The sequence below is a fragment of the Chinchilla lanigera genome, unplaced genomic scaffold (assembly GCF_000276665.1).
Source record: "Chinchilla lanigera isolate Chin_1 unplaced genomic scaffold, ChiLan1.0 scaffold00131, whole genome shotgun sequence".
Lineage (NCBI taxonomy): Eukaryota > Metazoa > Chordata > Mammalia > Rodentia > Chinchillidae > Chinchilla > Chinchilla lanigera.
In genome coordinates this window covers 2,886,106-2,900,087 of record NW_004955532.1, presented here as the reverse complement: position 1 = coordinate 2,900,087, position 13,982 = coordinate 2,886,106, and the positions used below count along the sequence as shown (strand labels likewise).

Below are 13,982 nucleotides of genomic sequence, written 5' to 3'. Positions count from 1 at the left end.
AACTCTGTATTGTCTGTATTGTGCTTGTGATATGTTGTAAAATGTTGTATGTCTGTTAATGTTTCCCTCCTTTTATCCTTAAAATAAAAAAAAATAAAAAATAAAAAAAAAAAAACAGTATGGTATTGGAATCAAAACAGACATGTGGATCAACACAACAGAACACAGCACATAGAAACATTCCCAGACACATTCAACTGTATGATACTTCACACATGGGCCAAAAGCATACGTTGGAGGAAAGATAGCCTATTCAACAAATGGTGCTATGAAATCTGAATAAGACTAAAACTGGACCCATTATCTCTCAACAGGTACTAAATTAAAAATGGATTAAAGATATAAACATTAAAACAAAAATTTATCCTACTTCAAGGTAAAATGGGTAAAACATTCATAGGTGTCATAGGTGTAAGAAAGGATTTCCTGAATGGGACTGCAATTACACAAGAAATAACAGCAAAAGTCAACAAGTGTGATTACATCAAATTGAAAATATTCTCCACAGCAAATGAATCAATCAGTAGGGTGAAGAGACAGCATACAGAATGGGAAAACAATTTTGACAGCTATTCTTCAGAGGACTAATACCTAAAACATATAAAGAACTAAAAAAATTAAAATAAAAGACCCAATCAATTTGTGTCTCTCACAAGAACGTTGAAACTTTTTTCATATATTTATTTCCTCTTTATACTTCTGCATCTGAGAAGTATGTATTCATTTCAGATGCCCATTTTTGGATTAGGTCTTCAAATTTGGGGGGGGCGGTATAATTTTTTGAGTTCTTTCTATATTCTAAATATTAGTCCTTGGTCTGAGGAACAGCTGGCAAAAAGTTTTTCCCACTCTATAGGTTGTCCTTTCACTCTGTTGGTGATTTCTTTTGCTGTGGAAACGCTTTTTAATAAAAAGAGATCCCAATTGTTGATTCTTTGTAATATTTCCAGTGTGACTGGTTCTTTTCATAAAGTCTTTACCTATACCTATGTCTTTAAGAGTTTTACCTATTCTGTCTTCCAACAGATTTCATGTTTTTATTTTAATATCTATATCTTTGATCCACTTAGATTTTAATTCAGTGCATAGTGAGAGACATGGGTCTAGTTTTAGTCTTCAGCATGTGGAAAGCCAGTTTTTCCAGCATTAATTATTAAAAAGGCTTTCTTTCTTTTCTAGTGAAAATATTCATCCCCTTTGTCAAAGATAAGGTGTGAGTGTGTTTGCAGTTGTTTAGGCATTTTTAGTCAGCTCCATTGATCCTCAGGTCTGTTTTTGGCCAGAGCCATGCTGTTTTTGATCAAAGTAGCTTTGTAGTACACTTTCAAGTCAAGAATTGTGATGTCCCCTGCCTTGACTTTGTTGTACAGAATTGTTTTTGCTACTCTACGTCTCTTCCAGTTCCAAATGAATTTTAGGATTGTTTTCTCTAATTCCGTGAGGTAAGCTATTGGTATTTAGATCAGGATTGTATTAAATCTGTATAACAATTTCAGGAGTATGGCCATTTTCATTATGTTGGATTTTTATATCCAAGAGTAAGGGATATCTTTCCATTTTCTGATATCCTCTTCCATCTCCTTTTTTACACAATGGAGTACTACTCATCCATAAAGAAGGGTAAACTTGAGGCATTTCTAGGTAAGTGGATACACCTTGAGACCATACTCATAAGTGAAATAAATGAGACACACATATGTAAATATCACATTGTTTCTCTGGTGTAAGAAACCAAAGGTGTAAATAAAGACTAAAATGTATAATAGATATTGTGAAATAGTAAGAAAATGTTCAAAAGGGAGAAAGGAGGAAGGAAGGGTGAAGAAAAACAATAAGAAAAGAAGGAAAAAATGGGAACAAAGCTTTTATAAATAAGGAGGGGAAGAGGGGTTGAAGGGAGGGGAGAGGAATGGGCACAAAAGAAGAATCAAGGAATGTCATGACAGCACAAACTCCCTATGATGAATGTCATCATTATGTATATCTAAAATGTACCAATAAACTTAATTAATTAAAAAAAGAACTTAAGAAACAGGCAAGTGAAGAGACACTTCTCAAAGGAAGGAGTAAAAATGGCCAACATATATATGAAAAAATTCTCAACATCTCTGCTCACTATAGAAATGAAAATTAGAACAATGGGAAGATTGCACTTTACACCCAAAAGGATGGCAATTATCAATGTCAAAAAGCAAAACAAAAGAAAACAAAACACCAAAAAATAAACTCTGGTATGGGTGCAGTGAAAAAGGGAGTGTCCTACATTCTTGGTGGGAATGTAAACTAGTACAACCATTATGGAAATTCTTCAAAGAACTAAAGTTAGAAAATCCCGTATGACCCAGCTCACTCTTCTACCTTCTCCAAAGAGATAAAGACATCATACTACAGTGATATATGCATATCAACATTTATAGCAACACAATTCATAACAGATGAATCCTGAAAGCAACCTATATATCTGTTAACAGATGACTGGATAAAAAAAGTCTCTGGTGTCTACACATAATGGAGAACTATTTGGCTATAAAGGACAAATTCGACATTTGTAGGAAAATGAATGTTGACTGAAATAAAGCTTATTTACCAAGCTTAAATACCATGTAGTGTTTCTCATTTGAGTAAGGCAGAGTAGAAACAAAGAGCAGAATAAAGGGTGGATAGGAGACAAGGGAACAGACCTCTCGTAAATGTGAAGGGGTGTAGGAGAACATGGGCAAGAGTAGGGCAGGGGAAGGGAAATAAGTAGAATAAAGATATGCCATGTATAGGAACCTAATAACCTCAATGAATGTAAACACTGTATGTCATGAATATGAGATAAGATTAATAATATTAACAAGAACAAAAACCGGGACAGCAGATTTAGAGGAGGTGGGAGGGAAGGGACCTACAAAACAGAATCAAGCTGTATTATGTACATGTATCCACTCCCCAAGAAGACTGTAAACTGCATGTAAAATAACATTTTATATTTTTCTCCAAATTTCTGGTTTAATAAGGACTTGTTTATTTTGAGAAAAAAGATCCCAAGCATCAGTCTTTCACAAAAATAACCCACAGTATCAACTTTAGAAAACAAATAAAGGCTATTACACTAATTTTTCTAGAGGATGCATTTGACATGCAGACTCTCATTCACAAAAATACATTGCCACATTTGTGCTCAACAGCCCCACAAAGTACTTGATGTGGGGTAACACACAGACCTCTTAACTCTAAGCTCTTGCAGATGCTACAACTAAATGAGATTGCCTTTGCAGTTAGGGAAGCAACTGCTAAAATCAGGTATAAATGGAAATAACTGTACTCCCTGCATAACGAGAGATTATTGTGGAGACAGCTGATAAAAACCATACAACCTTTTTATTGTTAAGTCATAAAGAGGTATCAAAATTAAAAAACAAAAATTACAGGATGAGACTTAAAACTACTAGAGTGTCAAAGGAAGTGAAAATGGTCCTCAGCACAGGGCAGTTACAAACATGGGAAGGACCAAGATGGGAGGACAGTGAGCATGTGCTGAAGGTACTAGGGGAGAGGAGCTGGTGAGACTTTGATCTTAGACAAGTGCCTAGGTAAGAGGAATAATGGGACAAGACTTCTAAACCCCACTGTGTGCTTAAGAGGCATCCTCGCCATTGGCGCTGTCTCTGTCATCCTCTCTTTCCTCGGCCTCTTTTTCATCATCCTTGATCAGCTCCAGCCGGTCATCCCCGATCTTCATTATCGTCATCATCCCGTAGATCCCCCTCCTCAGCGGAGTTGTCCGAAACACCCTCAGACTCCATCTTCACATTAGTCTCATCTTTCTTCAGGGAGGTGCTGGTCTGCTCCTCTTCGGCCTTACCATTCTTCATCTCCACTGCTTGTTTGCTGTGCTCCTTTTCAATTCTCCCCAGGCTTTCCAGTAAAAAAATCCACTTTTTGTTTTATCTGGATCAGCTCCTTCTTAATGGCCTGAAGGTCATCTCCTTTCAACTCTGCAGACTTGGAAGAAGATCCCCGTTGGCCACTCTTAGAATTGAGCTACCTTTGCCCTTTTCTGAGGTGTTTCCTGATACACGCTGGCGTTTTCAGGTCACTACAGCCCGAGCAATAGCAGGAGGAGGAGGAGCACGTGCTGGGTAACTGTATGTTCTGTCATAATAATCACGTTGAAAGTCATAGTCCAATTGAAAAGAGAAGCTGAGCAGAGGGGACAGAAGAGGGTATTCTAATACTGACCCCTACATCTTCACTTCAGATTGTTTCACACTTGCTTTTCCTCTGTTCACTTTTGGCTCTGCAGCCAGATTAATATCTAAAACCTGGCCAGCAATCATTCTGTCATCTTCTCCATCCGGGCATTTCTCTCATTAACATAATGGATGAAGGCAAAGCCCTTATGAACGAGCACCCACAATTTTGTCATACTTTGAGAAGATCGCCTCCACATCAGATTTCTTCACCACAAGAGTGATGAGGTTCCCAATGAACGCACGGGAGTTCATGGAGCGAGCAACTGTCTTGTTGGTAACATTGCTAGCCATGGTGTTTGAAGATAAGGTTGCTGACAGTGACAAAAACCAGGAGAGGGTGAGAGAAGAGATTCGATTCCAAATCTCCTACTCCCAGGTTCAACGTGGAGAAGTAGACTGCTGCTTGAGGTTGGCAACATGGCTGCAACCACTCAAGTCTCTGTCTCTTCACAAAAATAACATTTTAAAAAAGAATTTAAAAACGATGCTTACAATGATCAGTGAGAGTAAAGAAGATTCAAGTAATCAGCTGAATTATGTATTAAAATGACCAATGGGCTCAAAGAGGATACAAATAAGTAACTGAATAAATTAAAGAATATGACACAGTATACAAAAGAGCACTTCATTCAGTAAAGAGCTAGAGGTTCTGGAAAAAAAAAAAAACAGAAATCTTGGAAATTAAATCCTAAGCTCGTCAGTTTAAAGATTCAGCTGAGAATCTTGGCAGTAGGCAAGATGAATCAGATGAAAGACTATCAAAGCTTGAAGATAAGATGGATGTAACTGAACGTTCAGAAATAAAGAGATTAAGAGAGCTTTTGAATAACTCTAAAAGAATGAATTTAAGACTCATTGATCTCGAGAAGGATGAGAAATACAGGCTAATTACGCATAAAACTTACCGAAAATATAGCAGAAAATTTCCTAAATCCGAGGGTTGAGATGGATACTCAGGTAATGGAAGCATTTAGAACTCTAAATAGACATGACCAGAAAACAACCTTTCTATTACATACATAGTAAAATTGCCAAAAATTCAGAACAAAGAATGGATATCGAAAGCAGTTAGAGAAACACCAAATCACAACCACAGGACCAAGGGAAAGAATTAATCTCACTAGGAAAAATAGATAAACAAAGTTAAGAGCAGATGGAGAGGAGAAGGAGATATAAAAAGAATTCAGATGTGTTATTTATATAGTAATACCTTGGTTCTACAATGCTTCTGTTTACAAACACTTCAGTTCATGAACAGGAGCTTTTAGCAAAATTTTGCCATTTGCACGTGATAAACACAACCGTGGCCATCTTCCCTGCACAAACATGAATGCGGCTATCGTTCCCAAAATTGTGGAACAAATTAAGCTCATAAACTGAGGTACCACTGTATTTACCAACTCTTCATGATGAATATAATCATTTATATTGATAATATACTAATAAAAATTATTTTTTTTTAAAAAACAGGAATGATTCAAGCACTAAAAAAACCCCAACAAAATGATAGGAAATTGTACACATCTTTCTAGAAAAACATTTAATATAGATAGTCTTAATTCTCTAATTAAAATACAGACTGGCAGATTGGACCAAGAAACAAAAAATTATATGTGTTGCCTGCAACATAAATGTGCAAAGACATTCACAGATTGCAAGTGAAAAGATGGAAAGCGATATTCTAACTAGCTAGAGCCTGAAATCAGGCAGAAATAGCTAAATTTATATCCAGAAAAATAGATTTCAAACTACAACTATTTGGAAGAGACAAAGAAGGCTACTACATATTGGTAAAGTAATAACTCACCAAGGAAAGATGACAATTATAAGTATATATGCATCAAAATTTTATGCACAGCCAATTTTATAAAACAATCACTATAAGATATAAAGGGTCAAAAAGACCCAACGGAGTCCTCGTGGAGGGCGTGACCATCGTACTCTCCCAAGTAGGTCAACTTGACCAAAAAAAAAAAAAAAAAAAAAACCAACAGTGAAATATAAGAGTTAAACTACACTATAGATCAAATGGACTTAACAGACACCAGTAGAATGCTCCATTCAACAACAGCACAATATACTGTAGTTTCAGCAGCCTATGGAACTTTCTCCAAAATCCAAGATCATACTAAAATCCATAAAGCAGATCTCAATCAGTACAAAAGGACTGAAATAATGTCATAAATCCTATCATCACAATGCAATGAAGCTAGAAATCAATAGCAAAAGAAAACATAGAAACTACACAAGTTTATTGAGATTAAATAACACACTTTTGAATAATTAGTTGGTCATTGAAGATATCATAGGAGAAAATTTTAAATTCCTAGAATCAAATTATAATAGCAACACAACCTATCAGAAACTGTGAGACACAATGAAAAGAAATTCTAAGAAGGAAGTTTACAGCTATGAGTGCCTACATCAGAAAAACAGAGCAATACAAAATAAATAACCCAATGATACATCTCAAGGTCCTAGAAAAAAACAAACCAATCCCAAATACAGAAGAAGTAATAAATATTAGGGTGGAGATTAATGAAGTGCAGATTAGACACTGCAAAAAATCAATGAATTGAAGAACTGGTACTTCGCAAGGATAAAAAAAAAAACTGAATACACTCTTAGACAAACTTGCCAAAAGAAAGAGAAAAGACTCAAAGTATTAGAGCTGAGAAAGATGAAATTACAATAGGTAACACTGAAATCCAGAGGATTAGAAACTATTTTAAAAATTTATATTCCAATAAATTTGAAAATCTAGAAGAAATGAGTAAGTTCATTTCTAGATACATATAACCTATCACAAATGAACTAAGAAGATATTTTAAAAATCTAAACAGATCAATAACCAGAATTTATGTTGAAATAGTAATAAAAATTCTCCCAACTAAGAAAAGCATGCCAAGTGGATTTACTACTGAATTTAAACATATCTAGAAAGGACAACAAACACCAACACAACTACAATTTTTCCATGTAATCACAAGGGAAGGAATGCTTTCAAATTCACTGAATAAAGCCAGCATTATTATTCTGAGAGTAAAAACCAGATACTCAACAAAAAAGAAAATTAGAAACTAATATTCTTCAATAAGATTTGTGGGTGTGTGTAATTGGAGATGGAACCCAGGGCGGATCTACTGCTGAACTACAGCCCCATCTCCTTTTACTTTGAGACACAGTCTCACTAAGTTGTCTGGGTGGGACTCATAAAGTATCTGGATTAAAGACATGTGCTATCATGCCAAAATCTCAGTTAATATTCAACAACACATTTAAAAGAACATATACCATGATCAAGATGGTTTCATTCTATGGGTGCAAGGATGGTTAAATATACATATCAATAAATATTCTACACTATATAAATAGAACCAAGGGTCAAAACTACATGAATATCTCAACAGGTGTTGAAAGCCTTTGACAAAATTCTGCACCTCTTCATGATATAAAACCTACAGAAAAAAGGTGTAGCAGGGTATTTCCTCAAATTGACAGGAAGGGGATATGAGTGTCCTACAATTCCTGTTCAATACTTGAAACTTTAGCCAGGGCAATTAGGTAAGGAAAAGAAATAAAAAGTTTAAAAAAGGACAGGAAGAAGTATGAAGTATATTTTTGTAGATTATATTATCTTTTGTAGATTGTATGATTCTTTACACAGAAGGCTCTAAAAACTCCACCAGAAGGCTCTAGATATAATAAGCAAATTCACCAAGTGTCAGGATACAAAATCAAAACTCAAAAATCAATAGCTTTCCTACAATGCCAATAATAAATCTACCATGAAAGAAATCAGGAAATAATTCCATTTGCAATAACTTAAAAAAAACACCTAGGGAACCTAACCAAGATGGTCAAAGGCCCATAAAATGAAAAGTATAGGACAATGATGAAAGAAATTGAAGAAGACTTTGGGAAATGGAAAGATCTCCCGTGTTTGCTGATTGGCAGAAATAATGTTCTTAAAATGGCCTTATTACCAAACTCCATTTACAGATTGACTCAATTCCAATTAAAATATTAAAAACATTCTTCACAGAAGTAAAAAAAAATTCTAAAATTCACATGGGAGCACAAAAGTCCTGGAGAAGCTAAAGTAGTTCTGGGCAAAAGAGCAATGCTGGATTCATTACAATACCAGATTTCAAGTTACACTACAAGGCTACTGCAACAAAACCAATATGGTAGTGGCACAAAAACAGACATATACATCAATGGAATAGAAAATACAAAAACAAACTCAAGAGCCTATAGCCACCTGATTTTTGACAAAGCAGCCAAACAATGCTAGAGAAAAAATAGCTTCTTTAATAAATAGTAATGGGAAGATGAGACATCTAAATGCAGAAGACTGAAACTAGATCTTTCTCTCTTCCCTGGTACTAAAGTCAAATAGAAATGGATCAAAGTCTATGATTGTTAATTGTGATATGTCAACTTGACTTGAGCCAGGTCTCCCTAGCAGGTTAGTAAAGTTCTGAGTGTGCTGGTAGATGACTGACCTGTAGGTCAGTAAACTGAGGGAGGAAGATCCACCCTGGATGTGGGTAGCACCAATCAATAGGTTTGTAGCCTACATAGAATAACAAAAGGAAATAAGGAAATGCCTTTGGATATTTGTCTCCAGTTTCTTCAGCCTTCCAGTACAGACTACTAATCCTAGAAGAATCTCAAACTGTACAAAATAAATTTCATAAACACACATTTGCAAGTCTCTGTGAAAGTCTGTTTTAACATTTTCAAGTGGAAAAGTTATCTTACTTAAGTCTACTAAGTCTGAAAGAAAAATTTCAAAACCCTATCTTTTCCATAAACACATTTTTTTGGTCTTTTTAGAACTGACATATTAGACATGGTCCATATGAAGAAGCTAAGCAAATACATGAATCCTATTTCTTGCAAAGTGACACATTTGTACTGAGAGCTTGCAATGCAGATTCTTTCACCTTCTGACACAAACTTCTATTAGTGACTCTGCAGTAAGCTTCCAACCTTCATCTGTTACTGGATCTTCTGGCTCCCTAGCATGCAAACAGCCATTTTGGATTCCTCTGCCTCTGATCCTGCCGGTGGCCATTGTAACCCTTCCACTTTTGATCTTGCAGGTCTACCTAAGAAATCCCGTTATATAACTGTACATGTATTTTATATTGATTCTGTTCCTCTGGAGAACCCTAATTATGACCTAGAACATAAAACTGAAAACTTTGAAATTGCTGGGAGAAAACATAGGAAACACCTGAGGTCATAGGCAGAAAAATTTCCTGACTAGCATCCCACCAGCACAGTAAATAATATTGAAACTCAACAAATGGTACTACATCAGTTAAGAAAGCTCTGTACAGCAAAGGAAACAACCTAGAGAATGGGACAAAATCTTTGCTAGCCACTCCTCCGATAGATGATTAATTTCTTTTTTTTTTCCTGATAAAGCACTGGTTTATTTTGCTACTAGTGCACTAGCACAAAGGTTTAAGATTTAATATTCCAAAGAAATATACCCAGCTAGTAAGAGTCACTTACATGTAGACATTGTTTCTATTTTCATTATTTTTAGATTGTCTCTCTATCCTTAGAGACAAGCTTGTATGTCTTTTGTGTTTACTTCAGTGAGTTTTGAAAACAGATACCTATGTACGAATACCTAAGCTGAGATACAGAACATTTCTATCACTCTAGAAAATTCCCTCCTTGCCTCATCTAGTTATTCTACCACAGAAGTAACCACTGTTCTGATTTCTAGCTCCATGTTAATCATACGAATTTTAGTTTTTAAATTGCAAATTTTATCACTGCTATTCTGGTCACAACACTGCCATGTGTCTTTGGATGATATTAATGTATTTTCTTTGTTCAAATCTGAATCCCAGATTCTTGATTTTTTTTTCAAGGTCAAATGTACTTGTTGATCTACTGTCAAGCTCACTGCCTTTTTGATGACTAGAACCCATATTAACCCAAATGGACACACATGATTAAACAGTACAAGGAACCTAGTCTTTTAGAATATTGCTGAACTGTGCTAAACTATTTAAAAAATTAACTCCTAGAATCCAAATGCATATTTCCAAAACAAGTCACATCCATTATTTCAATCCTCAGTAGCCTTTGCAAATGACCAGCTGGGGAGGGGGAGGGCATTATTCTCAATTTACAGATGAGAAAAACACTGAACAAGTAGGTGGCTTATATAGAATCCCCTTACCATTAACCATTGGTGTCAGGACTAGATTTCCCTTATGTTCATTCCACTGTCCTAGGCAGCATGCACACAAAGAGCCAACTTGCATTCCAAAATTTAATTTCCCTGTTTCTTCTCTGAAAATTCATAGGTTACCCGTTCTTCCCGTCCTCCAGCACAGTGTTTAGCACTGGTAAAGCCCAGAGATCTTGCTGCATCTAGAGCCTCCTTGCTTCTTACTCCTACTAACAAGAAAACACTGGACTGTCTGATTTGGAAGGCTTTACTTCGTGGTACTTCTCTTCGAAATCTCTTGAGTTCATCTGTAGGGCTTCAGTTACTTCATGCAATGTTATATTGATAGATCCAGGGATCTTTCCATATTCAAGAATTTCCCATTTCTCTCTAACATCAATTAACATAATATTTTTGGAACTCAACAGGTTTTTAAGTTCTTCATAAGTGACATCCTTAAAAACAGTACATAAATTATGACAGTTTCCCTTTATTGACTTCAAATCGCAAAGGGCGGTTTCCAGAGACCTCAGCAAGGCCCTGCGCGCACATAGGGGCAGCTGCCCATGAAACATCGTCCCGGCTCCCATTAATTTCTAAAATATATAAAAACTCAAAAATAACACCGAACGTCCCCCACAAAATAATCCAAGAACCAAATCAAAACATGGGCAAAAGAACTGAATATACACTCTTCTCAAAAGAAGTACAAATGACTAATAAGTTTATGAAAAAATGTTCAATGTTTTTAGTCAATAGAGAAATGCAAATCAAAACTACATTGAGATCTTTCTCACCCCAGTTTTTGAAAGGCTATGATTGATGAATACAACAAAAAAAAAATGAATGCTGGCCAGGACTGGGTGGGGGAAGGAGCCCTTCTACATTGCTGGTGGGACTGTAAACTCATATAACCACTATGGACATTGTACGGAGATTCCTCAAATACCTAAAAATCGATATATGATTTGATGTAGCTATATCACTCCTTAGTAGGTTCCCTAAAGAATTAGAGAGAGCATATTATAATGGTATGTGCATATGCATGTTAATAGCAGCATAATTCACATTAGCTAAGCTATGAAAATAGATTTGAGATCCTCCAACAGAGGAATGGATACAGAAAATGTGGTATATATACAATGGAGTCTTATTATGCCATAAAAAGAACAAAATCATGTCATCTTCAGGAAAATGGAGATATACTAAGTCAAGTACACCAGCCTCAAAAAGCATGTTAACCTGCAAATAAATTTAAAGATATGAGAGAAAACAGGAAAATAGAAAGTAGTTATACAGGTGGGAAAAAGAACTGAGGGAGGGGGAGAAAAGGAAGAGAGTGGGTATCAGGAATGAAAACAACATAAACATCTTGGATACATGACCAAAATGTCAAAATGAATCTTTTTGTTCCCTATTAGTAATGTGCACCAAGAAAAAATTACTAATCCTAGAAAAATCCAATACTATACAAAATACATTTTACAAACATGCACTTGCAAGTCTGTATGAAAGTCTGTTTTAACATTTTCAAGTGAAAAAATTATCCTACATTTTAAGCCTGTTAGTCCTTGAAAAGAAAAATTTCAAAAACCCATATTTTCTATAGACATATCTTTTATCTCTTTTGGCTTTTTAGAAATGATGTGTTAGACATGGCCCATAGGAAAGAGCTAAGAAAATACTATATGTGAAGCCTATTTCTTGCAAAGTGATACATTTGTACGGAAAGCTTTTGTTTTTGAAGCAATTCGGCAAATTAACCCTGACAGCATTAATTTGGGAAGGATGCTGTGCGAGCCTCCGTCTGCACTGAGGATTTGCACTGAAGCAAGGCACAACCGATACGTGCAAAACTATACGATTTCAGAACGGTATCCATACACTCCTTGCCCTTGGAGGAGTCCACTGCAATGAGATGACAATAAGGAGGAGTGGATTTCTCTTTAGTGCTTTTCAAAGGGAAGAAGCTATATGAAGAAGCAGGCTCTACTGCCCATCAGTGAACAAATTTGGCACATGAAGGAAGTTGGGGACTGCTGAATGGAAAAGAAAAAAATAGCCAAATTTTTCCTTATAAGTTGTTATTTCAAAAGAAGATCCTAACCCCGTAAGGACACAACTCCAAACAAAATAGAGCTGAAGGAAAAATAGGTAATGAGGACATCTGGGCTTTTATTTTGAAATTAATCAGATGAAGCTGATTATATAAAGCCAAAATTAAGTGTAATTGTGAATTAAATTTCAAGTCTGAGTCAGGTAGAACATATAATGCAGAAAAATCTCCATATAACATCATGTTAAAGATACAATAACATTGTGATGGACAATTTTTTTTTTTTACTTAATTGGGAAAAACAATATGGATTAAAACAAAAAGAAAACAGATTTTGAAGAAATTATCAGAAATATTTTTGTTCTAAAAATCACTAAATTCACCACTGTTAATTTTTTATCACTACTATTTGTAACTAAATATTAACAAAGACAGAACATATCCCTGAATTCTTTCTCTTTTTTAAAATTCCATTTCCTCTATTGTCTAACAATAGTCACGCGGAGATGGGCTGCTTAAAAAGGCCGACAGACCCTACTAATGCCATTCCTAGTCCTGCAGCAGCAGAAGAAAAGAATGAAATCTTAGCCCCTCAGAAAAAACTAGCTTTTCTTCAGATGAGGCAACCTGCGTCAGGATGATTCTTTGACTCAGTCTCCACCTTTGGCTAGTCAGTTACAGTAAGTGTAGGCAAGCATTAGGCACAGAAGACCTATAGCCAAAGCACATGAGATAGATTTTCTGAAATATATAATAAGGTCGGTTCATTCTGGAGAAGAAATAAATATTCTAGAGAGAACAGACTCTCTTTAGAAACTGACTCTTAGACTAAAGTGAACAGACTGACTTTAGGATAGAAGATTCCAAATTCAGCTGTTTCAGAGGCACTTATGAAAATTATTAAAAAATAAAGACTCCTGAACCCTGCCTCAGAGCTTTGATCAAATTTTCTGCATTTTCAAAAACCTCCTCATTTTATATCCTGGTTATTTAGTGTTTACAAGGGTTGAAGACTGCTGTTCTCCGAGCAGTTCTGGGATGTGTTATATTGCAGATTACTAACATTCCTGATGTCCATTACTCACGTGTAAACCTTAAGAACAAAATCTTTTTCCTCCTTTAATTCAGTGAGTGACTGCAGGACATCCAAGATGCTTAGGACTGCACAGCCATATGGTCGCCTGTAGTGCAGGTGAGCAGGTCCCTTCTTGGAGTCATTCAGGAGCATCCGCCCTTGAACGCAGCAGAGAACACCAGTCAGATTAAGAACCCTGTTTCGTCGAGCATCTCCTGATTTTCCTACAGTGATCTAAGAGATCCTCTAAGCTATAAGACTAAACAGCTGATGGGGTAATCCAGGGATATTTATGTGGAGTAACATCACATAAGCCTATGTTGGGCTGGGGATATAGCTCAGTGGCATAAGCACCTGCCTGGTAAGTGCAAGGTTGTGAGTTCGATCCCTGATACTGCAAAAAAAAAA

The 13,982-nt window shown here is 35.8% G+C and overlaps 1 protein-coding gene and 1 pseudogene across 6 annotated transcripts in view; both read right to left on the bottom strand.

Moving 5' to 3' along the window:
• Dock3 (dedicator of cytokinesis 3) overlaps positions 1–13,982 on the bottom strand; it is a gene marked incomplete at its 5' end in the record, with an annotated part of 457,227 nt that overhangs the window by 173,839 nt on the left and 269,406 nt on the right. For all 6 annotated transcript variants that reach the window (XM_005410370.2, XM_013507624.1, XM_013507620.1 and 3 more), the window contains 1 exon segment: positions 13,585–13,732. In XM_005410370.2, the coding sequence (XP_005410427.2) occupies positions 13,585–13,732 (148 nt within the window).
• LOC102016195 lies at positions 3,605–4,645 on the bottom strand (annotated as a pseudogene).